At 41.6% G+C, this 27,349-nt stretch overlaps 1 protein-coding gene across 2 annotated transcripts in view; it reads right to left on the reverse strand.

The window, feature by feature from the left end:
* Nucleotides 1-4,731: 4,731 nt before the first annotated feature.
* The window catches only part of Apoh (apolipoprotein H), a 30,078-nt gene continuing 7,460 nt past the window's right edge, over nucleotides 4,732-27,349 (reverse strand). The window contains exons 2-9 of one of the 2 annotated variants that reach the window (XM_028865239.2): nucleotides 18,812-18,917; nucleotides 18,271-18,447; nucleotides 16,752-16,848; nucleotides 13,706-13,782; nucleotides 11,372-11,560; nucleotides 9,752-9,931; nucleotides 6,918-7,115; nucleotides 4,732-4,887 (exon numbers count right to left, since the gene is read on the reverse strand). In XM_028865239.2, coding sequence (XP_028721072.1) covers nucleotides 4,832-4,887; nucleotides 6,918-7,115; nucleotides 9,752-9,931; nucleotides 11,372-11,560; nucleotides 13,706-13,782; nucleotides 16,752-16,848; nucleotides 18,271-18,447; nucleotides 18,812-18,875 — 1,038 coding nt within the window. In that variant the 5' untranslated portion in view covers nucleotides 18,876-18,917 and the 3' untranslated portion in view covers nucleotides 4,732-4,831. The remainder of the gene's footprint in view (nucleotides 4,888-6,917; nucleotides 7,116-9,751; nucleotides 9,932-11,371; nucleotides 11,561-13,705; nucleotides 13,783-16,751; nucleotides 16,849-18,270; nucleotides 18,448-18,811; nucleotides 18,918-27,349) is intronic. The other variant, XM_037200832.1, reaches the window with a different exon arrangement.

Below are 27,349 nucleotides of genomic sequence, written 5' to 3' on the forward strand. Positions count from 1 at the left end.
GAATTTGACACGAGACAGTGGTGGTTTGAATGAGAATGACCCCATTGGCTCATATATTTGAATGTGTGGTTCCCAGGTGGTGGACTGTAGGAAGAACTAGGAGGTGTGTTCTCTTTGGAGGAGGGAGGTGTGTTACTGGGGGGTGGTCTTTGAGGTTTCACAAGCCCACATTGCCAGGCTTAGCCTCTCTCTCTACCTGCTGCCAGTAGTTCAGAACTGAAAGCTCTCAGCTACTACCCCAGTGGCATGAGCCACACACCCCACCATGATGATGATGAGCTAACCCTCTGAAACTGTAAGCCAGCCCCAAATTAAATGCTGTCTTTCATAAGAGTTGCCTTGGTCATGGTGTCTCTTCACAGCAGTAAAACAATAACTAAGACAGATAGACTGACAAAGATCTTGCACATTTTTAAAAAAGAATTAACTAGCAATGGCTCTGTACACTTTTGTGTAAAGCTGATAGTTTGTGCAGTCAAATTTTATTCATGATTTACTTTTTTTTACTTTTTTTTAATCGTGTGTGTGTGTGTGTATGTGTGTGTGTGTGTGTGTACATGCCATTGCAGTCAAAGAACAATTTATGGGAGTCACTTGGTCTGAAGGGTCAAACTCAGGTCATTAGGCTTGGTAGCAGGCATCTTTGCCTACTGAGACATCTTGCTTATTCCACCACTTTCTATTATTAAAATATCATTCGACTGAAATCTTGAATGACTTAACTATCTAGATTGGAAGCAATTTATAAATACTAAGAATCATTCCTCTGTTGTCTTATATAAACATATTAGAGATAAATATCAGAACAGACCCATAACCAGTAAATTCCTTAAATTGGATGGGAAGTGATTCAGAACTTTCTATTTAGAGACCACAAAAGTATAAATTACACCACAAATCGATGCAATTTAAAGAGAGCAGAGAGGAAAAGGCTTATTTTCTTTTCTTCATTAATAAAAATTGAAAAGGTCACTGCCTTTAGTATGGTGACTCTGGATTCCTTAAGCCAGAACTAAGCAATATTCATCATTCCATTTCTACTTAGTAAGCTGTCCAGCCCAACTTCTTAGAGAAACTCATGCTAAGGGTTATTAATTGAAGAAACCTGGCTCTAACCCTTCCCTTTCCCACACACACACCAAAAGTCTATATGTCACCCTGGCTAGTATCAGAATAAAGAAACCATCAGTTAGCAGGATGTTCCAGTCTCCTCTATTCAATGATTTTTTTCATGCAAACCACTGTGGCACTAAGCTATAAAATCCCAGCTTTTGAGCATGGTTATTTTCAGGAAGCCACTGGGGAAAATCAGAACTTAACTAGAAGTGTAGCCAAAGTACAAAGGCCAACGCTCTGGAGTCTAGGTATCTGGGTCCTGGGGCTCCTTCGTGATTTGTGGCAGAAATCCAAGTTACATAACTTCTTTAGCTTCCTTATAGAACAATTGGCAAAATGGAGATGGTGCATTTGGAAAATTGTCCAGCACCTGACACGAGGACATTTCTATTTCTAGTCTTCCCCAAGTCTTTTGTGAACATTTTGAGACCCAATATGATGGCTAATCTTGGCTGCTAACTTGACTGTATCTGCAGTCAATGAAAACCCATGCTGCTGGGCATGCCTGTGAAGGCTTTTCTTAATCCCAGCATTTGAAGCAGGAAGGCCCACCCTCAATCTGTAAGAAGGAAACTGCTTTTCACCTTTGCCCTCATTCTCACTGGCAAGTTCACCTATCCTGTTACTGAGGCATTCCTTTGCCTGTATTAGAACCTATTTCTTCAGGAGTCCAGTGTAGACTGAAAACCATCAGCTCTCCACGAATCCTCTAGGACTCCAGCACCAGAGAGGGACCACTGAGTCATCCAGCCTCCTGTACTGAACAACTACCAAATTCTTGGTCTTTACATCATAAGACAGCCATTGTTGGACTACCCAGATACAGCCTGTAAGCTAGTCTAATAAATCCCATTATCATCATCTTCATCATCATCAACATCATCATTATTGGAGAGAGATTTGTATATATGCACATATGTGTATATATATTATATATTCAGTCTATCAAATTCTTTAGACAACTAATACACCCAATAAATGCCACTAGGAGGCAGCAATAACACACAGAAAATCTTATTAATTTTCTCTCTTTGTGTGTGTGTGTGTGTGTGTGTGTGTGTGTGTGTGTGTTCATTTATATGTAGAGGTCAAAGGACAACTTTTGGGAGCTAGCTCTCTCCCTTCACCACATGGAGGTCCCAGGGATCAAACTCCAGTTGTCAGGCTTGGTAGCAAATGCTTTTGCATGCTGAGCCAAGAGATATTATAACTATATGAACTTAGCAAAGTCACATGACGAAAGGTTAAAGATAATGAATAAACATATATCATGAGAATAAAAATGAAATTAAAAAACTGCACTTTGTGCCAGGACAATAGCCATGGTGACTTAAAGGCAAGACTCTACCCACTGATGGCCTACAGGATGTAAAACTGAGAATTTACTTGAAGATCTTTTATTTACAAAAAGAAAGTACCTGAAAATATGGAGCTACAGAGTACCCTGCTCCAAAATGACCTCCCTAGCACTGAGAGGTCAGCTCTAATTGTTAACATGACACGACCTAGAAGCACCTGGAAGAGTCTCCATGACTGATGTCTACATTGGGATGGCCTGTGAATATGCCTGTGGGGATTGTCTTATTTAAGTTAATCAGCGTGGGAAGACCCAGTCCATTGTAGGTGGCACCATTCCCTAGACAGGGGGTCCTGAACTGTGGAAGAGTAGAGGTATTAAACTGAGTACAAGCAAACAAGTGAACAAAGCTACATGGGTTCATTTCTCTCTTCTCTTGATTAGGGATGTCACATGTCATATGACCAGCTATATCATGATCCTGCCACTGTGACCTCCACACATGATGGATGTGTGTGGTGATATTTTATTTGTGCTCTAATAAATAAAGCTTGCCTGGAGATTAGAGGAAAAGCTGACCATTATAAGTAAACACAAAAGTCATGCAACGTTAGCACATGACTTTAATCCTATCAGTTGAGAGGCAGGGATCTGTCTGGATCTAATAACAAGCCATTTAGCAGAAGTCTGGCAGTGGTAGGTAGCACATGCCCTTAATCCCGATCACATGACAGGCAGATCTCTGTGTGTTCAAGGATCCAGCCAGCATGGAGACACATGCCTTTAATACCAACCATAGAGACCTGGAGGTCTGTATAGACAGGCAGTGATGAGGAGGTCATGTGGTTGGATTTACAACCAATGAGAAGGCAGAAGAGAAAGTCAATAAAAAGACAGACACACAGGAAGTAGGTCTCTTTCTCAAGGGAAGGATGGCAGCAGCAGTGGGTGATAAGAAGTCGATCTTGGTCTCAGCTATTAGCTACTGCTCTCTGACCTCTGGGGCTTTACTCTGCATTTGGTTCTGTGTTTCTTATTTAATAAAACTATTCAGAATTACATCTACAGACGGGTCCAGAAGAAGACCATAATCCAGCTGGTTCACATCACAGCAGGTTAACCCAGTAAAGGAATGTTAAATTCTGAAACTGTGTTGACCAGGATCCACAGCCTGTGGTGGTATCATCTGAGCTCCAACAGGCTTGGGCATCCCCTCACCTGTGGCCATGACATTTGCAACAAGTATGACTTCTCTCTTGGGTAGGCTCAACTTGGTACATGCTACTTTTCTCAGCAGAAAGCCCATGTTCCTAGCATCTCCAACATCCCAAGAGACTTAAGCCTAGCTTACATCTTCACAGATTCAACACTGACTCCCGAGGGCATCCCTGCAGGAAATATTATCCTACTACCCATTGCCTGGCCTTGCTGACTTTTCTCTGGAATCTTGGTGCAAGCTCTGTTTCCTTGTAGCTCTTTCATTCAACATGTGAGGAAAAACAGTGCCATGTGGGTGATACTAAGTTCTGCTACCACCTTGAGAAGTAGATAGGTCCCCTTGGGCCATGGATGCATGGCTCTGTGCACACCAGCAGGAGTATGAGGCCTCTGCTTATTCAAGTCACAGCAGGAAAACCCAATAAATAAATAACCCCTGTAGCAAGTAGAAGTGTGAGCAGACCAATGACAGATAGTGGGAGTGTTGGACAGAACTGGAGGGCCACCATCTGTTGCATTCATGGATTTACACTGGGATCTATCAGCATGATTGTGATGATTGCATTGCTTCCAGCAACACTCATCTTAGGTGAAGGCATATGGAAGGGAAGGAGAGTCTTGAGTGAGTTTGGCCAACGGATACAACAGAAAAAGAGAAGGGCAAAGGAGTATGACATACCCAGAGGAGTGATGCCAAAGCCAGATGTTGGGCTGATAATGGGTAAGGAAAGATCTTTTAGCATCATGTAAACAAAGTATCAAGGATTCCAGTCCAGTTCTGTGGACCTGGAAGTTAGTGCTTATCCCTTTGTTGTCATGGTTCTCAAACTCAAGAAAGCATAAGAATGACCCAGGAATTACATCAATCTAGATTTTGAAGTCATCCTCAGGAATTGTGGGACATAGAAGTTTTTTTTCATGAGTAGATAGATGATACTGGCTTAGAGGTTTATGAACCCATCTATAAAAATGTCTTATATTAGGACAGGCTGCTCTGCTGTTTGCTATGCTTGCTCCTTCACAGCCAGGAACCAAGGATGTTTCAGGTATTTGGATCTCTTAACACTAAAACCATGGTGCCATACAGAATCACACTGTAATGACTGAGGCAATTCAGTAACTTTATTTTGCTATTTCAGTTGGAGTCCTTGGACAAGCAGAAATACAAATGTGACATCAATTTTGATTCTGAAATTGACTTCAGCACGGCTTCACATCCCAAGCATCCGTTTTCCAGAAAGCCAGAGAACTGTGCTCTGTTGGAGAAGGGGAGAAGATGAACAAGAGAGATAATCATTTCTTAAATTTCTAAATAGCTCAGCCAAGGCAAATACATCCTACATGGGTGTTGAATAAATTTAATTCTAGGAATAAAATCATTTAGTGTGAGGTCTCAGTGATGGGAGAGAAAAAAATGAGCAAGGATAAGTCATTCATTTCCAAGAAGAAAAAGATGAAAGTTTATATAACTCTGACAAGATTAAAAGGGGAACACATCATATCCACATCTTATTTATTCTCTATGGCATCAAGAGTGTTGCTTCTGTCTGAAGACCATAAGGAAAATCAGACTGAAAACAGTACAGCAATGAAATCCTGACTTTTAAATTAACTCCTCCCAGTAGTTTCTCTACTGATTTGACTAAGTCCATTGCACTTTATCAATTTTATATTGAACATCTCACTATAGTTCTGTCTTTTATTGTATTTTATTTTTGTGTATGTGCACATGAGTGTGGAGACCAGACCTCAACGTTGGGTTTTACCTCTATCACTGTCCACTACAGGGTCTCTCACCTTAGAGAGACCCTGGCTAAACAGTGAGTTCCAGATATCTACTCTTTACCTCCTGGCTCTTCTATTCAGCCCCAGGGTCATAGGCTTGCTACCCAGCCCAGCTGGGTTCTGGGCATCAAACTCAGGCCCTCATACTCGTGCAACAGCAGGCACTTTACCAACTGGACAAGCTCCCCAGCACAGGTTTTTCTATCTTTGGGGCAATAATAACTTATTCAGTCGAGTTCTAACTATTTGTAATTGTAATATCATGATTGAGCACTTATCCTATGCCATGCATATTATTTCTATTAATTAGGGTTGCATGATGGCTCAGTGGGTAAGTGCTTGCTACATAAGTGTGGGAACCTGAGTTCAGATCCCAGCACCCATGTAAAAGGCTAGGCATGGCCACACACAAATGCCTGTAACACCAGTTTTGTGAGGGCTGGAGACAGATTATCAGGACTTGCTGACCCCCAACCTAGCTCCAGATTGAGTGAGAGACCCTGTCTAAAAGGAATAAGGCAGAGAAGGATAGAATAGAGCCCCTGACATCTTTCACTAGCCTCCACATCTAAGCACAAGCATATGTACCTTCACACATATAAAACATGCACATGCGTACACACACATACTTTCTCTCTCTCTCTCTCTCTCTCTCTCTCTCTCTCTCTCTCTCTCTCTCTCTCATACATAGACACACAAAAATAAAAAAACTTCTATCAATTGAACCAACCTTATGAGGTACATCTTATTAATCATTTATGCCTTCCTTCTCTCTCTGGGTGATAAATTCTCAGCTCCTCCACCCCAGTTACATCTATTCTCAACTGTCTTCTCAGCTGTCAATACATGGTTATCAGTATATTTGGAGCATTTATAAACCTAGAGTCAATGGTAACTTCAGCCTCTCTTGGCTTTTCATTCCTAGCAATAACGACTACATAAGTTCTATATCTGAAACCTAGGTTATCATTTAGTTCTCCACGCTGACCAGTGTCCACTTCTGAGTCTCACACACAGACTAGCATCTTTCTCAAAATACTTTGTTCTAATTAAACTTTGCTCTAAAGAATTCTTTTTAAATTACACATTTCTGAAGGCAAGAAAAATAATACTGGATCTGTAGACTAATTACCATCACTATCATTACTTCTCTAAAATATGGAATAAAGAAGTAAATGACAGTATCATTCAATATTTGACTCTGTTCATTTTCACACTAAACTTGGAATCACAGAATATGGTTTAATTCACCTCAACAGTCAGCAAGGAAAACTACAACCTCGAGGTTTAATGAAAAACACTGGAAAGCAAAATGTGTATGTAAGCCAAGAAACTATAAGCAGCTCTCCGCGTTATCTGATTTTTCCCCATCACGCATCTTTTAAGAAAACCCAGTAGCCAAATCAATTTAGCTTCTCAGAGTCACTCTATAGCATAAACGCGGGTGATAGCAAGAGCCAAGTGGAAGTTCCAAGTCAACAGCAGCCCATGGAAACCTTACCCTTGAAACATTTGGGGATTTCGAGGGTGCCATCAATGCAGTTTGCCTCCTCAGTGTAGCTACATTTCTTCTCCTTATTTTTGCAGAAGAAAGAAACCTTGTCACCATGCTTCATTCCGTCCTTAAATTGATCCTGGATCTTCACTCTCATTCCTTGATACAACACTGTGGCTTTCTTAATAGATATTTTGCAAGATGCTGAAAGGGAAGATGTCTGTAGTCAAGACTCTTTGTTAAAGAGAATAGTGATTACTTATGTTCAGGAAGATGGCTGAGTGGGTGAAGGCACCTGCCACCAAGACTCATGACCTGAGTTTAATCCACAAGACCCACGTAGTGAAAGGAGAAAACTAACTTTAGCAAGTTGTCCTCTGACCTCCACACAGGCACTATGATGTGTGTGAGCCCACATACATACACACACGTGCACAAAATAACAAATACGTAATACCATTTTTAAAGAAAGACTGTAAACTTGTGACTCAGTAGATGAACACAACTGAGATAAACAGGCCAAGACAAGAGGGTTCTAAAAAATGTGTGATGTACAATGTCAGTTTGATTGATGATAGATGTTCCCTGTCAACGTTTCTGCCCTTCAGTAATGGCATAAGGTCAAAGACGCAGCAGCTTCCTGGCTCCCATGGAAGAGAACGGGATGTAAGCCTGAGCCGGTCTACACTCAGATCTCATTTATGGAGCTGATACATCCATCAGTCAGCTGCTACAGGTGAAAGCTGCTGACAGCTCACAAATGGCTCCTGATCAAGAGTTTGTTTCAGGGCCAGCAAGAGGCTCAGTGGATAAAGGCACTTGCCACCAAGCTTGATGAGCGGAGCTCAGTGCCCTTGACCACATAGCAGAAGAGAAGAATCAACTCCAGAATGTTGTAGACTGACCACATGTGGGTCATGGTATGTGTGTATGCACACAGGAACAGACATACACAATACAAAAAACTTAAAAAAAAAATTGTTTTCAACCTCTTTGTTTTACATATATGTATATATGTATTCCTAAATATATAAATACAACCTGCTCAGTCCATATGATGTTACTTGTATGTATATAACTTCAGAGCTGACCACTCGGTATTGGATAGCCGACTGGGGTGGGGGGTGGGGCTCTTCCCTGGGGAAGAAGGACTCTTCCCCTCACTTTCAGCACTCCTTAGTTGCCTGTAGTTCTTAGTCTAGTGTTGAGTCCCTGGGAGATTTCCCACTTCTGTGACTTGCTGTCATCCTTGTTCAGGTCTTGTTCAGGCTGTTGACACCATATCTTAAATAAATATTTTTTTTTAAAAAAAGAAGGAACTCGGTCAAAATGAAAGGTCCTGTCCCAGATCCACACCATCAGAAACTCTGAGGATGGAGCCCAGAAATCTGTGTAAAAACTAGTCATTCAGGGCTGTAGACATGGTTCAGTCAGTAAAGTGGTTATTGTAGAAGTGTAAGGACCTGAGTTCAGAACCCCAGCAAGTACCTACATGAAAACTAGGGTGAGAGGGGAGGTCTGGAGAAGCAGACAGACAATATGCTGGAGCTCTCTGCCAGCCACCCAGACTCCAGGTTCAGTGAGCAATACTGTCTCAAAAAGTGGGATATGGACTGAGTGAGGAAGAAACCTAACATTGATCTCTCTCTCTCTCTCTCTCTCTCTCTCTCTCTCTCTCTCTCTCTCTCTCTCACACACACACACACACACACACACACACACACACACACACACACACACACACACATCCCTAGGGGACTCTGATGCACAACAAAGCTTGAGAACCAATGCTTACCTTAGCTTCCCTGGCCTGATATCTTCTGGGATACTGGCTTCATAAATCAATTGCACTTGAAGACCTGTCCCAGACTCTGCTTCTAAGAGATTCCAAACTATAACACTAGCTATTCATCATTTTGGTTTTGTGCCTACTTTCCTTTTCTGTTTAAACAGTCCAGCTTAGGCAGGAGATAGAGGGCTATGTGGTTGTTCTTTGCATAGTCATTGCCTTATGCAAATCATGGCATGGACTGGATTAAGGACAGATGCCCAACTCAAAAAAAAAAATGGCATCTCAGGGAAAGGATGCCAGCTGGTGATGGATGCTTTACCTGTTGTAGAATCAAGCCAAGTTCAAACAAGAGAGGGACACTGAGGCAGGAGAGGACACTGGCATGTTGTATCTCAGTTCCTCATTTGCATATTTCTTTTTTTTAATATAACAAGCCACCATTTCCTTGAACTAGCTTAAATGTGTGATTGATCTTTGTGACAAAGAGAACCTCGACAAAATAAGAGCCCAAAGGGGGCTGGGGGATGCTTGGGCTGCAAAGATGGCTCAATGGTTAAGAACACACACTACTCTTACAGAAGACCAGAGTTCAGGTTCTAGTACTTGGCATCAGGTGGCTCACAACTGCCTCTAACTCCAGCTTTGGAGAACCCAACACCTGGTCTCTGTGAGCACCTGTACACATGTGCACATGTGCACATACCTCACCTCCACAGAAATGCACACAAATTTAAAAAATGCAAAATAAATATTTTTAAAGGGTACTTATGAGAAGATTTAAAAATAAATACAGGCAGAAACCATGGTCTCCCACCATATTACCAATACTTCAGAGAATCTGTTTGTTTCCTATAGCTAGATCCTAAGCAACCTTCTTAAGCATGATAATTCTCCAAGTACTATTGAGTCCTTAGGACTTTTATATGTCAATGGCTGTGAAGCAAGTCTGAGTAACAAGTAGGATATAAATAGAACAAGAAAATGGCAGAAAAGAGTGATCCACTGGATGAATTCAGTACTTTGTAGGACCTCACCCACATTTCCATACCTTTACAGCTTGGCAGAGCAGACCAATTTCCCATCTTGGTGCACTCCACTTCTTCTGGGCCATCCAGTGTATATGTATCATGGCAACCAAATGTGGCTTTATCCTTATAATAAAGCACCTGCTTTGCAGGATAATTCACGAACCCATTGTCTGGCCTCGAGGGGAAGGGGCATTTTACTTCTACAAAGTATATTCAATAAGACATGTTAGTAACTAACAGTGTTGTCTGGCTGCTGCAGAATGGCTACATTCTTCCTTCCATTGCACCATGGAATCACTGGATAGTCCTGTGAGGGAAATGCAGTTCCTAGGTGCTCAGTGCTTAATTCTGTCCCAATTCTCTTATACTTATGGAACCCTGAATATTAAAGAAGAAAGAAAGAAAAGGAAAGAGAAGAAAGAAATACGTTTTGAAAGTAAATAACGACGCCCTGCTATCTCTTTGGGTTTTGAGTTTTCATCATGAAGTGTTATTTGTCACAAATTTCTATGGTCTAAAAAGTGGGTATGAAAGAAGAGGGGGAAAGTCTTTTTTTTCCAATCAATAAACCAGATTAAAAAGATGCTGCAATGATTCTTAAATTTAGATAGATTATAAAGTCATAGCCATCAATCAGACTATAGCCCAGTTTTTAAAACCTCTATCCCTTAATCCAGGCATCTTTTCCCCAGCCTCACTGGTGTCCAGCTGTCACCAAACACAAGTCCATTCATGCCTCTGGCTTTACAAGTGATGTGACCCTATAAAGCATGCCTTTCCTTTGTCTTCCACTCATGATACAAAGCCTATGCCAAGGGTCTTGACCTATGGAAATACCACTCGGTCAGTCTTAGACTATTAATTGCACAATTCACTGCAAGTCAGAAGATGAACTCATTCATCTGTTATCCCTGGTACAAAACACACTGCCCGACACATGGTAGGTGCTCAATAGAAATACAGTGTGGTGGTGCACACCTATAATCTCAGCATTGGGGGGGGGCGTGGAGGCAGGAGGATCAGGAGTTTGAGACCAGTCTCAGCTACAGAGTGAGTTTGAGATCAACCTGGGGCTATTGTTGTATAGAACTTTCTGCTGGATTGAAACTTTCCCTTCCTAAAGTGGGGGAGAGATGTTCATAAGATCCAAGAAGCAAAAGGAATGCACACAGCCCCTCTAAAGGTGGTGGAAACAGGAGCGGATGCTGGCCGAGAGAAAACTCTCCTGCTACTGGCACAGCTGTAAACTGGGCAGAGAGGACCAGGGATGCAGCTTTCTGAAGTTATCACCCATGCATGCTGAACTTTCCAGTGATGCAGTTACATTTGAGCTACTCATGGAGTAGTCATGTAACCCCTCACTTTTGCTCCGATAAGTACCCCAATAAACTCCCTAGTTCCCTATGCTAGATATGGGTGGTGTCATTTCTTTGGTCTATCATTGGTGACTGATCTGGGCTGAATAAATATTGTCCATGTCTTTCTAGGAAAAGTGACACAAGAGATACATGAGACTCTTTCTTAAAACAAAACAAAAAAAAATAATTTTAAAAGTTCATCAAGGAAGAGAATTTGGAATATTCAACATTTTCAAACATGTGCTCCTATGCCACTCTAGTTATTTTGACTTAACCACTTACCCTTGCATTCTGGCAATTTAGTCCAGTTTCCATGGGCTGTGCATGTAATTGTGTCATTTCCAAACATGGCATGTTGTGGCAAGCACTCAAAGACTTCTGTGTCCCCATAGAGCGAGGTGTTCCCAGCTAATGACTTGTGAGCCTTAAGGGTTGCAGACTTAGGAACTGGTGGTGGTGGGCAGGCCAAAGCTGCAAAGAGAGATCACTCTTATCTCTATGAAATTATTGAGGTTTTTAATGCACTCTTTGAAGGGAGGTGGACATTTGAGTTTGAAGTCAGCCTGGTTTACATAGTGAGACATTGTCTCAAATAAATAAACGAATAAATAAACTCTGGGCTGGCAAGACGTCTCTGTGTATAAAAACAAATAATTTGATGCTACATTTGATGATTGGAATTTAGTCCACAGGACCCACATAGTGAAAGAGAAAACTGACTTTCACAAATGGTCTCTGAACCTTTACCCATAGGCCAAATAAATAAATAGAACTTAAAACTTAAAACACACTCTTTTCAGAATGAAAGAAAATATGAGAATGAAGCTAAGGAAACAAACTTTGATAATAGGGTAAAAACAGCCCTTTGTTGATGACGAGTAAGAAAAAGTCAAATCAAATGTGCCAACCAGTCAGATACTGTGCCAAAGAAGAATGAGGAGGAGGAGGAGGAGGAGGAGGAGGAAGAGGAGGAGGCAGAGACTGCAGCAGCAATATTTTTGTTTTGGCATAGTTAATTTGACTTTTGCAGCCAGTATTCTATACATCTTTGACCTAAAGCCTACCTTGAAAGATGTTTCTGAAAATCAGAATGTATGTAAGACATTGCTGAGAGACTATTGTGAAGTACTTGGTGCCATGTTATTTGTGACATCTGAGTTCTGCCCCTAGTACAATTTGCTTGTTTTTATTAAACACCTGCTGCTTTGGTGTTTAATGACTGAACACATGGAGGCTGACACATTCTGATGCAAGGACACAAGACAAGACAGTGGCTTATCATCCTGCCTTAATAAATATAGAGTTTTAACAAATTCAGGGAAAGCTACACCAACATAAAGACACTGCTGAAGAAAATGTTATTTAACATGACCTATTTCAGTCCTCCTATCTCAAATAGTGCTCCATGGACTAGTAGTCAGGGAATTGCTGGGCAGCCTGAGAAAGGCTGGGATGCCTGAATCAGCATCTACATGTTAGCAAGATGCCTGGTGACTGGTATGCACATTCAAGCATGAGAGTTGTTCATTCAGATTAGATTGAATTTAAAATAGCTTTTCTGCTCTTAACTGGGGGCGGGGGGAGAAGAGAGATGAAATTACATAACTGGTATAAAGATGCTTAGAAAGGGAAACTATTTATATGAACCATGGTGACTCTCACTGTTGATAAAGAACTCAATATATCTTTAAATCATTGTTGTGGTTTGATTTTAATTTGGTTAGGATTTATTTAGAGTCACTTTCCTACTTTCATTTGCCAGGATGGGTGTCACTGAAAAGTTAAAGGATCACATCCTCTGCTATGATGCCTGGGCCTCTTAGTCAAAGATTAGACTTTGAATCTCAAGCTAGGATACCCAAGAAGACTTGTCTCTATAGAAACAGGTCCAGAGCTGCCCCTGACTGCTTAATTGAGCATAACTTGAGTAAGTCATCTGGTCCTTACTCTTAAGATACAAGGTGCTTGGTGGCTTACTGTGAAGGGACCTTCCTTATCCCTATCAGTGGACTCAGTGCCTTGGAGCAGAGCTCCCTCCTTTAGCCTTATAGGCTCAAGATCCAGTATCTGGATCCTCAGTTCACAGATGGGCAGAAATCATTGCATTAGTAAATGAAGAAGTGTGCACTAACGAGGAAGAGATGTTCAGAACCACTGCTGGCAGAAGTTCTCCTTGCCAGGATTGCTGGTGTACCTGAGGACTAGAGAACTTGCTTAGTCCACATGGGTTGGCTCCCCAGCATGACATAAAGAAAAAAAACTAAGCCCTTCAAACCAAACTATAGCAGGCCCTGATAGATCAATGCCAGACCTTGCCTTTGCTTTGTAGTTAACAAACGCAGTGGGTGCTGATCCACCAGGTAGCAGATTCATATGAATTCCTAACTAAAATGCTTCTAGCCTGCCACTTAACAGTAGGTTGTTGCCTCTTCTAGAATACAATGATACCAAGCTGAGCATCTCCATGAGAGACCAAGCATCCATCTCACTGAACCAGGACTGAGGGTCTCTGAGAACAAGGAATTTCTGGACTGTGGAGCTGGCAGTACTAAAAGCAGAACATTTCTGGACAAACCAACTTGTCCCTTAACTCTCAGGTGGGGCCTAGAGACTCACGAACGCAGACAGGAAGCTCTGGGCTCCATTTTCCTTCCTCATTGCACTTAGATGAGCTAGTTCCATTCAGATAAAACCTGAAAAGAGGGAAATGTAATGTATTAACCAGTAAAGTATCTCCCGGGCATCACAACCATGCTAGGGATTGCATTCAAGGGCTTATATGTAGAAAATACAAGTTTTACTGTGGTGATATATTGTGTACCCTAATAAGCTTGCCTGAGGATCAGAGGACAGAGCCAGCTACTAGATTAGACATAGAGGTCAGGCAGTTGTGGCACACACCCTTAATCTTATCACTCGGGAGGAGGGATCCATCTGGATCTCTGTGAGTTCAAGGCCACACTGGAAACAGGGCCAGGCTGTGGTGGCACACATCTTTAGTCCCAGTATTGGGAAGCATACATGCCTCTAATCCCAGGAAGTGATGTCTGGGCAGAGAAATGTATATAAGGCGTTAGGAAACAGGAACTCTCTTTAGGCTGAGGATTTCATAGAGGTAAGAACTAGTGGCTGGCTGCTCTGCTTCTCTGATCTTTCAGTTTCCAACCTGATATCTGGCTCTGGGTTTTTTATTAAAAGACCATCTAAAAATCGAATAACATTTTATCACTGAGACACCCACCCTTAACCCTATTCACTTATTTTGAGGCAGAGTCTCACTATATTGCCAAGCAAGAACACTCAAGGAACCCCCCACCTCAGTTTCCCCACTGGCTGCCACTATAGTCTTGAGCTACTATACTCTTCAATATATTGACCTCTTTCCCATCTTATGGTGCTGTTTATCTAAGGGTCTCTGTTCTTAGGACTCATGGAGTGGTCCAGCCCAAACTTCAGGCAAAAAGAGAAAAATCACTGCAGGTTTCTGTAGTTGGTGAGTGTGGAGGTCATACCCCTAAATTCTCATTCCAACCAGTCGGCCAAGTTATTGGTTCCCTACATAAGGCTGAGAACCAGCTCTTTTACAGGATGATGCAATGAAACGAGCTGTAATGTTCATTATCTCAGGACTGCTGGCATGAATATGTTTAAACAATGCATGACATCATTTGCCAATCCAAGTACAGCACTATCATTTCATGAGTATTTATAATCAGCCCCACCACAAACTTGGCATTTCTGTGCAAAGTCCTATGTTTTTCCTTCACAAATGGTATTTCCAAGTCTCCATTCCCAAACAAGGATCTTCAAAAAAAATTGTCACAGTGTACAGAAGTGTGGTGGTTTGAAAGAAAATGTCCCCCAAAAGTAGTGGCACTATTAGGAGGTTAGGCCTTGTTGGAGTGGGTGTGGCCTATCTGAAGGAAGTGTTTCACTATGAGGGCAGGCTTTGAGGTCTCCTGTGCTCAAGATACTGCCCAGTGTCTCAGTTTACTTCCTGTTGCCTCTGAGATGTAGAACTCTCAGCTACCTCTTGAGCATCATGGCTGCCTGCACACTGCCATGTTCCACCATGATGATAATGGACTGAACCTCTGAACTGTAAGCCATCTGATTAAATGTTTTCCCTTTATAAGAGTTGCTGTGGTCATGATATCTCTTTACAGCAATAGAAACCCTAACTAGGACAAGCAGCATGTTCTCAACAGTGTCACATTGGTGTCGTTTCTTGTAAAACAGATGAATTGTATGACAAACCACATATGAAGTTGTGGCACTACATTAAATGCGCATGTGGGCTGGAGAGATGGCTACATGGTTAGGAGCAAGGTGCCCTTGCAGACAACCAGAATTGGAGGTCTAGCAGCTATGTTGGACAGCTCACCTGTAATTCCAGACCTCTTCGGATAACCCCAGCATGTAACTCCCTTTTGTGACCTCTGTGGGGACCCACACTCATGTGTGCATATCTACACACAGACACAGAATTATAAATATGTGGTGTTTGAATGAGAGTGGCCCCCATAGGCTCATACATCTGAATGTTTAGTCATCAGGGAGTGCACTGTTTGAAAGGATTAGGGGATGTGCCCTTGTTGGATGAAGTGTGTCACTGGGGGTGGGCTTTGAGGTTTCAAAAACCCAAACCACAGCCTGGCAGTGGTGGCGCATGCCTTTAATTCCAGCACTTGGGAAGCAGAGACAGGGAGATCTCTGTGAGTTTGAGGCCAGCCTGGTCTACAGAGCAAGTTCCAGGACAGATAGGGCAATGCAGAGAAACCCTGTTTTGAAAAACAAAATAAAAAAAATCCCAAACCAGACCTAGTATCTTTCTGTCTCTGTCTCTGTTTCTGTCTTTGTCTGTCTCTCTCTCTCTGTCTGTCTCTGTCTCTCTGTCTGTCTCTGTCTCTCTGTCTGTCTCTCCTCTCTCTCTCTCTCTCTCTCTCTCTCTCTCTCTCTCTCTCTCTCTCTCTCTCTCTCTCTCTCTCTCTCTCTTGCCTGCAGATCTGGATATAAAACTCTCAGCTCCTTCTCCAGAACCATGTCTGCCTGCATGCTACCACGCTTCCCACAGTAAAGTACTAAACCTCTGAAACTGTAAGCCAGACCCAATTAAATGCTGTCCTTTATAAGAGTTGCCATACTCATGGTGTCTCTTCACAGCAATAGGACATTGACTAAGACAAAAATCTTTTTTTTAAAAAAAAAAAAAAAAAAAAAAGTAAGTTCTGTATCATTGCATCTGAACCTTCTTCATAGAAATCCCTTCTAAAGACCAACTACCACATTAGTCAATCAGTCTCCTAGCTAAAATCCAAATTGCTTCCTATTATATTTTAATCATATGTTAAGATCTTGCCCAGGGATGAGAAGGGATTATCAGTCGGATTCACTCATCTCACTGTGTCTCTTCAGATAAGGCATCAGTGAGGAGCACAGAAGCTGGAGTGCTGATTTCCTCTTGCGTTCCAGGTAATGTTCCATTTCTTACCCCACCCTCAACATCATCACAGTGTTTGTTAAGAGCAGGACTAACATGTATTTGTTTCCAGCAAGTCCCACCCAGAGGCTAAACATAAAATACAGAGCAATTGTGATGTTTAGCTAAAGAATCCAAAATGTTCTCTGTCTGCCAGCTGCTTCACCTTACTAGAGTCCTTACCCGGGGTTACAGGTAAAGTTGATGGTGTTCGGATATTCAAAAGATGTATAGTGTACAATTCCATTTTCTAAGATTCCAGCAAAAGGACACACTCTGCCTGCGATTTAAAAAGAAAAACTGATAAATTTCTCTTGAAGTATAAATATGTAAACTCAATTCCATCCTTGATCCAATAGCTATTACTAACTATTCTAAGAAAGCAATCAAAATGAGACAAATAATACATGTGTTGAAATAGTCTTTATAACAGAATTTGAGCGGTCTAAATGGTCATTGTGGTGGGATTGTTTTAATTAGAGAAATTAAACCCCCACTTGAACTATTATGCAGTCAATAAAACAAGATTATAAAGGTTATGGAGACAGTCAATTTTTATAATATGCTGACAAAAATAGAAAAACAAGATTATATATACTCTCTACAGTGATGCAAAAAGCATGTGGAAAATACATTGAAAATGACATTAATGATCAGAATTATTGCTGATTTAAAGTGATTTTTCATTAAAATCTTGCTTAAGGGCTAGGAGCGTAGTTTGGTGGCATACATTCTTAGCCTGTACAAGTCTCTAGATTTAATTCCTAGTGCCTCCAACAACACCACATAGATTTATAAAGATAAAGAATAAACTTGAATCACTTGCAGGAATGTATATGATTATGATAAAGGTCATATCTATATAATCAAAATAATTAGAACCCTGATTGTTCCACCTATCTATTTTTACTACTGTACAAGATTGCCAGAAATTCAATCTGGTTGATTGCTTAATATTTTACCATAAAAACTAGGCTAAGTGCTGGGCATGGTGGTTCACATCTGTAATCCCAGCACTCAGGAGGCAGAGGCAGCAGGATCAGAAGTTCAAGTTCATCCTCAGCTACCTAGTAAGTTTGAGAATAGACTGGAATACATGACTCCATGTTTAAAAAAAAAAAAAGGCTACCATGATCATAAACCATGTTCTGAGGGATAAATGAAGACAACAATTTATGATAAAATAATGCGTTCTGAAATTTATGTTAACAATGTGTAACATGTTTATATTTTATTGTAAATATATGTATACAATTATACTCAGCTCAGTAAATACTAAATATGCTTCCATTCTGAGGCAAAGTCCAAAAATATGATCATTTCCCAAATTCTGTTTACCCATGAGTCTCTTTGGCAATAGTTCATCTGTCAATATTTCTTTATTTGTCTTTTAACTTGTGTTATGCTTTCCTCTCCACTAATCAGTCAACCCAGCTCTCTCTCTCTCCTCTCTCTCTCTCTCTCTTTCTCTCTCTCTCTCTCTCTCTCTCTCTCTCTCTCTCTCTTCCCTCCCTAGGTGTCCTCTTTTCTAAATAGTGGTGTGTGTGTCTGTGTGCGTGTGCGTGTGCGTGTGTGTGTGTGTGTGTGGGTGTGTGTGTGTGTGGGTGACACCCCCCACCAGCCCTGAGAACACTAAGATTTTCCCACCAAATATCCAGAACCCAAATGAGGGGAGAGAACTAGAGAGAAGTTTCAAACTTACGTGTACATTTCAGGGTGTTGATGGGCCACATTCCCGTGAGAGGACAGGTAAATCGTCTCATCCCTCCCCGGGACACATAGCCTGGTTTGCAGGAGTAGACAATCTGCTCCCCTGGTTCATAGAATGTTTTTAATGGAACAACCACGGCAAATGGTAAGTCATCTGGCTTGGGACAGGCTGAAACAGAACACAAGACAGATGGTTTTTAAAAGAAAATCTCAATTCACATGTTTAAGGTCATCCAGCATACAAGGAAAGCACACTACAAATTATAGGTCTGCCCAGTTCCGTATCAAATACTTCCTGTGCAAGATGTCATCGGATCTCAATGACGATTTGAAGGAGGCCTTTCTGTTCTCTACATGTTACAGGTCAGTGTGCTGACTATCCTGCCAAGGAGCTTTAAGAGCAGTGATACTGGACAATAAGTACCAGTGCCATCTCTCCAGCATGCACTCTGACTTGAGAGCCATCATTATTTGTCTCTGACACAAATCCATGAGTTAGAGATACTATTCTCTCAAAGGCAAGAGGTACTCACTCCGTCCCGCAATAGCAATGTGGCACAGCAAAGTCGAGAACAAGATGAGCACCGGGAAAATCATCGTGGGTGGATCTCGCCAGTGCCACCAAAGCAGCGTCCTCTGCTGAAGGGAGACACACAAATACAGAAGTGCTTAAATATTAAACCACTTTGGGGATGTGCTTTTACTTCTGTAAACAGAAGCTAAAGTGCTGTGCTTGGGAAAGAACTGAGAGAATTCCATTTTTTTAATCATTTACTCCATTCCCCTGAGTCTATTGTGAAATCTTTGGTGGGTGCTTTCTTCAGTATAGCACATTTTTTTTTCTTAGTAGCACAAATAGTTCATTAATGCCTCTGTAAGAATCATGATGATTACTGTCTGAGCTTCTTATTCTCCATTTTTTTTCTTGCTTTGGGTTTTGGTATGTTATAGACAGCTCACCAGAAGACTGAAGCTCCTATTTCACTCTATGTCCTTGATACATGAAGTTATGACAATCCTCTCCTCTCTGTTCCTGGGGTCAGGGGGACTAACTGTGCTTTCAGAGGACCCAGGTTCTGTTCCCAGCACTCACTCTTACCAGGTGGCTCACAACCATGTGTAACTCCAGTTCTGGGGGATCTTATGTCATCTTATGGCCTTCAAAGATAGGTACCTATACACACAAGGTGCACATAAACTCATACAGGCACACATATAACACACTTGAATAAAGATTTAAAGAAGTAAAATGATATTCCACTTGGTACACAGAGCAACCTACAGAATATCTTCAAGGACTCATCTTCCACTTTAATGGACCTCAAACTGAACTCAACATCTGTCACAAAAATGACTAGTTTCTTCCTAATTCACCTTTTAGCTGCTATTCATAATAAGATCTTCCTGATCACTCAAACTGTGACAGCAGAGAGATGTCCTTGACCCTCTATCTTCTATCATGTCAAATCAGCATTCATTCATCCACATCATATATCTGTCTAGGCATGTTTCTTTTTTAAAGGCTGGAAGTTGATACAAAATCACAAGTTAGAACTCAGTTGAGGAGGAGAAGAGAAATAGATCATCACTGAATGATGCTGCTTGGGAGAACTCTGAGTAATCACACATTCATAGCTCTCTGATACATTGTTCACTCCGAGAGACACGGGTACACATATGGACAATGACTGGGCTGTATATAACAGTAGAATCATGACCTACAATCTCTGTGGCAGCCAGCCTAAGAAGCCATCCAATGCACACCTCTGTAGCAATTGGTTCTACTAGAGAACCCCATAACCCAGGTGTTCTCAACCTACAGTTCATGACCCCTTTGGGGGTCAAATGACCCTTTCACAGGATTCACCTAAGACCATCAGAAAATAGTCGTTTACATTACTATTCATAACAGCAGCAAAATTACAGTTATGAAGTGGCAATGGAAATAATTTTATGGCTGGGTGGGGGTCACCACAACATGATGAACCATATTAAAGGGTGGCAGCATTAGGAAGGCTGAGAACCACTGCCCTAACCAATTATGTCGGATGTCCACATCCAGTTAGCCTGCCTCTATCCATGCTATGCCAACAACTAATCAAGGCTTCTTCCCTCTTTTATATTATAAAGCCTTCCCACTCCACTCCTCGGTCTCATCTTGAGTCTCTGCCAAATACTAATGTTACCCCAAATACTAATGTTACCAGCTGATTGTTCTGCTTCATCAAGCTCAGAAAAAATAACAACTGCTGTTCATTAGCCAGGTGGTCTTGTTCTATATCCATACACTCAAAGGTCCCCATAGATCACTTGAGAAATGCTCCCATCGGATAGTGATTCTCAAACCAAGCTCCTAAGGAACACTATGTTCTAATGACAAGGAGAATGCCATACATTAGCAGTGGCCCTCCCTCCCCGTGTTGTTCTAAAGAGGGGGATTCTTGCTGGCAGCATAACTTCCAGGTTCTGCTTTATTATGGAAAATCCCTATGATGGGTGGAAACAAGAGAAAACTAATGAAGCCAAGAAGGGCCAAGTTGTTCTACATAATGAAGATGGAGAATGAGGAAAAGCCAATAATGGGATGAGCATGGAGGGGATGAGAAGAGTTTGAGGCTGCCATGCAAATCTTACTGACAAAGTTGTAAACCAAGTGATCTGGCTTTCAGAGGTGCAGTGATGGGAGACTGGGCTTAAGGGTGTCAGTTAATAGATGAATTCTCTTGCATGAGAGAATATTCTAGAAGGATAGAAATATCTCTCCATTTTATTTTAGGTAGCTATACTTGAGTATATGCAATTCTCAAGCCCATTGAACTAAACATTTAAGACCTGTGCATTTACATGATTACAAACCAGTGCGATTCTTCCTTTCTAAAATGAAAAGAAAAGAAATACAGAGAGAGAGTCTAGAGAGAGGGGTCAGAGGTTAAGAGCACTGGCTACTCTTCCAAAGAATGTGAGTTGAATTCCCAGCACCCTCCTGGTGGCCCATAACTAACTCCAGTTCCAGGGGATCTGATGCTCTCTTCTGGCCTCCATGGGTACTGCAAACATATGGTACACAGACATACATGCAGGCAAACACCTATACACATAAAATTAATTTTTTAAATTAACTTTAAAACTGCATAGAGAGTTTTTGCCTAACAGGAAGATGCCAAATAACAATATAATAAGAATATTGGAATCTGAAAAATATGATTTTGAAATAATCATAAAAATATTCAATTCTGCCAAGAAACATCGATAGATGGTGGAATAAAGGATATAAGTAGAATGAGGAATGAAACATTAACAGCGTTCTAAAAGTGTCTCTCAGAAAGTAACTCATGCAAAGGGGGTAAAAGAGGCATTTGTCTGGGAAGAACCTAGCAGACACCATCTTAACCAAGTAATCAAAATTAAAGTGGCCATTAGTGGGACTAATTGGCCTGATGTGCTCCCCATCTTCTCTTGGGTGCAATGAGAAGATAGCATCTCCTCTGTACTCTCCCTGCTAACCTAGAAAACCCTGAGCTGCATCACAAGAAAGCCTGGTGCACAGCCATGTGGATGGACACTGTGCCCGATGACTGTCGGGTAAATCCTTCAAACAGGCACAGACTATGAAGGGCAGAGAGAAGACAGGAGATGGGGGAGTGTAAGGCAAGCATACAGTGTGACCCTTTTGCTGTAAAAGCCTGAGGGGACATTTGATGGTGTTTGGGAATCTCTGGGTTCGGAGAAGCCCTTTGTCCTATCCCTGCAACTTTCCCATATGGTTGAAATGAAAGTTACTTTAAAGCACTTACGATTTTTTATTATTAAGGCTTTATTTTTAAGACTTCAAAAAGAACCACCTTTTGTGGTTCCCCTGGTAGTCTGATGGATTCTGGGCAAGGCTCAGTCAGGGTCTTTAGTTGTTCCCCCAACAGTGAGCCCACCAGGCTCCAGTGGAGTCCCAAACCCATGGTCACATGGCCTTGGTGAAAATCAGTGGGTCATAAAGAAAATAAACACATGTGAGTATGGGGAAAGGACGTATGGGGGAGGTGGTGACAGGAAGGGAGGGAGATGAGAGGGTGCCGACTGCGAGTAATCAGAACGCATGATGTACTTTTATGAAATTGTCCAAGAATAAGTTTAATCAATAAAAACAATCTTCAGTGAATCCTGTTTGAGATATTATGGGGTTCTTTCTTTGTTTGCTTGCTTGCTTGCTTGCTTGTTAATTTGAGTTCTGAGGATGGAACTCCGGGCTTTGTGTATGCTAAGCATCCATCTACCACTGAGCTACATGCTAAGATAACTATTTAATTTTATTCTTTCAGGTTATTTATTTTATTCTCTCTGAGTGCTTTACCCACACATATGTATGTGCATCACATGCATGTCTGGTGCTTGTAGAGTCAGAAGAGGGCATCAGATCTCCAAAAACTTGAGTTATGGATGGTTATGGACTACCGGGTGGGTGCTGGGAACCAAACTTTGGTTTTCTGCATGAGCAGCAAGTGTTCTTAACCACTGAGCTATCTCTCCAATCCCACAAAATACTAGTCTTAAACCATATTGTGATATGAGGCCTCAAATGTTATTTGTATCAAAATGTTTTGTATCAAAACATGCAGTGAGTGGGATTTCCTCAGTGGTTTGTCCTGCCTCAGTTTCTCTCAAGATTCTCTGTTCCTGTGTGCCAGCTACTGAACTGAGGGAAATGTTGATGTGGGAATAGTGTATTTGAGAGTGACAGGTACTTTCTCAGGGAGCTAAGGTCTCAGAAATTCAAGCCATCAAAACCTTTCCACACTGGTTGTTAATTTGAGTTCTGAGGATGGAACTCCGGGCTTTGTGTATGCTAAGCATCCACATGCCTTATGAGTTAAGCTACATGCCTTATGAGTTGAATGAATAAAAGTCACAGACCACAAAAGGTAAGTTATAGAGAGAAAAGTTCATTACAGATTCATAGGTAGATGCTTAAGAAGAAAAGAGGATGAGGGAAGAGAGAACAGGGGACATCTACAGTGGGAGTGATCCCAGGAAACAGGGTACCAATGAGCCCTGCTGTCTTGGCCTCCTTCCTAAGGCTTCAGTGAAAGATCTATATAAACTAGACCCCCTTTCTGGTGTCTCCTTCCTCTGGCTACCATGGAACCAGAGACACTTGGGCTGACACACTAATGTCATCTCTGGATTTTCAACTCCTGGAAGTCCCGAGGACATTCCTAGTTTTTGGATAAGCCACTGGTCACTTTTCTCCAGGGCCCTAAACCACCTAGCCAGTTCCAACCTCCTATTCTTATCAACATGAAATAACAGTAACAAGGAAACGAAGAAACAATTAGATCAAACTTAGACTAGCAGGAGTCGCATGTGCTTGTGGTTATTTTTAATTCCTGGCTGGTAAAAAATATCGCCTCTTTCTACAATTAAATGTTAAGATCATCTGTGCAATTAATAAATGGTGGTGATTCTTAGTCCTGGATGTTTTTAATCACTTGAATATGGCTGAGAACTACAAACTGTTCTCAGAGCTCTTCCAAAAATACTTGTGGGGCTGATGAAAAGCCACTGAGGGGAGAGAGATGGGGCGGTACCATGCAATGGTTTCCATTACCCAGTTTGGGATGCATGCGTTGTTCTGTGTTAAGTTCAGCGCCATATTGATTGTGTTCCTCTCCATATATTTCGGCTCAAATTCCAAACACTAGCCCATGCTAGCTGAGCATCTGGCAGGTAATGGATAGTAAATGACATTTTAAAGGCATACTGAGATTTAACAGTGAAATTTAATTTAGCAAAGTAGATGGAGAAACTGTTAAGAAAAAAATTCAAGTTGTTTTGGCAAATGAGGAGTTTGTTTTGCATTGTTGGGGTTTACACTCAGTAGTAGATGTTAGCAACTCTTGGATTTAATTTTTGTGTTGTTGTATTTGAGACAGGGTCTCACTATGAAGCCTTGGCTGTCCTAGAATTTGCTATGAAGACCAGACTGGCCTCAAACTCATAGAGATCCACTTGCCCCCTGAGTACTGGGATTAAAGGCACGGCCACCACATCCAGCAGGTTTTTAATTTTATTTGTTATGCATATGTGTTTGTGTGTGTATGCTGGAGGGGGCTGCGCATGTGCCATGGTGTATATATGGAGGCTAGAGGTGAACTTGGTGAGTCAGTTTCCCTTTCTATCTTTACAGAAGCCCTGGATATCCAACTCAGGTCACCAGTCTCATTTAGCAAATGCCTTTCCCTGCTGAGCCCTTGAATTTAGTGTTATATATTTCATGTTACAGTTTACCAGTTGTAAATAGGCATACATAGATATACAGATACACTTCTGTTGAAGAGTACATAGCAACATCTTTTGAGAAGCACAGGAAACCTTGTATTTGAAATCCTGAATGATTTTATATCCTTTCCTGTCCTCATTTGTACATCAAGCTATAGAGCCCTGGGACTCAGAGTCCAAAGTCTCACTGAACCATTGCTTCATATGTTCAAAAACGTCTTATTTACTTAACAAGCAGAGACTTTGACCACATCATTAGATATTTAGCAACAGCTTGGACTTAAAACAAAACTATTCTCAATGTTGTCTCTGATCCCAGTCACTATCCAGCAACAAGGTCTCAGCGGAAAAATGCATGTACCTTTGCTCCTACAATAATAAAACCAACAGCAGCTATGTGGGGAATTTGCAAAGGGATAAGGAAGCATGTTCCAGGGCCTCATGGGAAAAATTACAGATGTCTGGAAAAGTGTAGCCAGAGGCTTGAGAGAGAACTCAGTCAATAAAACAGTTGCCTTGCAAGCATAAGGCCCTGAGTTCAGTACCCGGAATTCACGTAAAAAGGTCCAGGACAAATGTGGTGCTTGTATGAGGCGGAGACAAGAGGATCTCTGGGGCCTCATCAGTAAGAGGATCTCATCAGTAAGTTCTGGGTCAGCAACAGACTGTGTATCAAAAACAAGGTTCAGGAACCTAAGAAACCACACTAGTGTTCTCCAAACACATGTGCACATATGCACCTGCACACATATGAACACACACACACGTGACTGCAATAGTTTCCTGTGTTCACTGTGATCCTCTATAAATAAATAAATTTACCTGGAAAAATCTAAACCTGTGTTCTCCCATCTCTATGTATCTAGAGCAACCACTCTTAACCTTAGTTGTATGTTAGTCTCGCAATTCTTTTTTAAAAATATCAAGAGCAGCTGGGCAGTGGTGGCGCACGCCGTTAATCCCAGCACTTGGGAGGCAGAGGCAGGTGGATCTCTGTGAGTTCGAGGATAGCCTGGTCTACAAAGCAACTTCCAGGGCATCCAGAGCTACACAAAGAAGCCTTGTCTCAAAACAAAACACACACACATTATATATATATATATATATATATATATATATATATATATATATATATATATATATAAAACCAAGACTTGGGGGCTTAGTCTAGAACCATTGAGATTGATAATAGACCCTTTTTAAAAATTATCCATTTCCAGCAGGGGTCATGAGCCACAGTCTCAGCATGTCAGTGTTTACCTATGTCATGTTCAAGTCCTTTAGTTCATCATGTACATCGCTCTATTGCCAGAGTGAGACTCCTTTCTACCCTTCTGTGGAATGCTTCCTGATCCCCTGTGGATTACTTCCTGGGTTTCGCTTACTGATCTGTTACTGAGCAGTCCTTTGTGGTTGATTCTGGACTTCTCAAAGGGAAAAAAAGACCTGACGCCTATGAGGAGTTCGTAGTTTATCAAAGCTAAGATGACAAGACTACAGATAAAGTAACAAAGGAAAGGAGGAGGCACTTGTGTTTGCTGGTGTGTAAGGACCCAGTGATGGACACAGCTCTGGCAGCTGCCAAAACGAATGAGCACAGTGTGGTGTACCCCAACAGCTGCAAACAGTGTGGTGTACCCCAACAGCTGCAAACAGTGTGGTGTACCCCAGCAGCTGCAAGTAGCTGAAGTACCCCAACACCTGAATGTTACTAATGCAGAACATTTCAGGTGTTTAATAGTAGAGAACGAAAATGAGGCTGGCTGGGGGTGGAGAGGGAGCTAGATCAAAGGCTCTTGTTCAAGAGTTTGAACTCATCTTGAAGTCAGTATGAGGGGTAGGTACAAGGTCAAGTTTATATTTTGGAAAGAAAATCAACAGCTGTGCACAGGACTCATGGGAGGAACAGAATATTCAGGGAGAGAAGGAACTCAAAAGAAAAACTGCAACATGTCACTAAGTAAATCCATCACTATGTAAAGTCATCAGCCATGACTCTCTAGCAGGGGTGTCCAACCTTCTGACACTGGCATTGCCATTGCCATTTACAAAGTTCACGGTGGAGAACCACACACTCAAGTTACACACACACACACACACACACACACAAAATCACAAAAGGAAAAGCTTACGATTTTTCCATTAGTCTACATTCCTAAGTATCTCGGCAGTGGGGAATTTTCTGTTTTAACATTTGGCAGTTGGGGAATTTCCACCCTAACATCATCTGCAAAAAGGGATGTTTTTGCTTTTTCCTTTCCTGCATATTTTATCTTTATATCCATAGACCTGAGGTGCTCCCAGCCTCACTCAGAGGAGCTTCTTTTTGCAAGAGATATAAGTCAATGGAGAGATGCTTATTTTGTCTGAATGCTAAAAATAAGATCCCGAGTCCTCAGCCAGAAAGGGGACACCTATATCAACTCCCCTCCATATCAAAGCTCAGGGAACAGTCAGGAAGAGGAGGAGGCAGAAAGAAACCTCAGAGGATGGGGAGGAGGTCTGTGAAATGCCATCCTCTGGACAGGACTCTGTTGTGCAGCAGTTTCTCCAAGATGGAAACATTGCATCCCCTAGGGAAGCTCATAAAGAAAGAAAGAAAACTGCTCAATAGTTTCAGAAAGTCCCTGAAACTGGCCAAATTCACTAGGCCCCTCCTTCCATAAGATTATAAACAGAATAAACAGAAAAGACTATTGAGAGAAGACTCTCAGACAAGACTAGTTGCCTGGAAGAAGAAGAGACCATCCAGACCGCCTAGAAGAAACAAAGACGAACTGAGCCACCTGGAAAGATATTCC

Source organism: Peromyscus leucopus, chromosome 8b (assembly GCF_004664715.2).
Source record: "Peromyscus leucopus breed LL Stock chromosome 8b, UCI_PerLeu_2.1, whole genome shotgun sequence".
NCBI lineage: Eukaryota > Metazoa > Chordata > Mammalia > Rodentia > Cricetidae > Peromyscus > Peromyscus leucopus.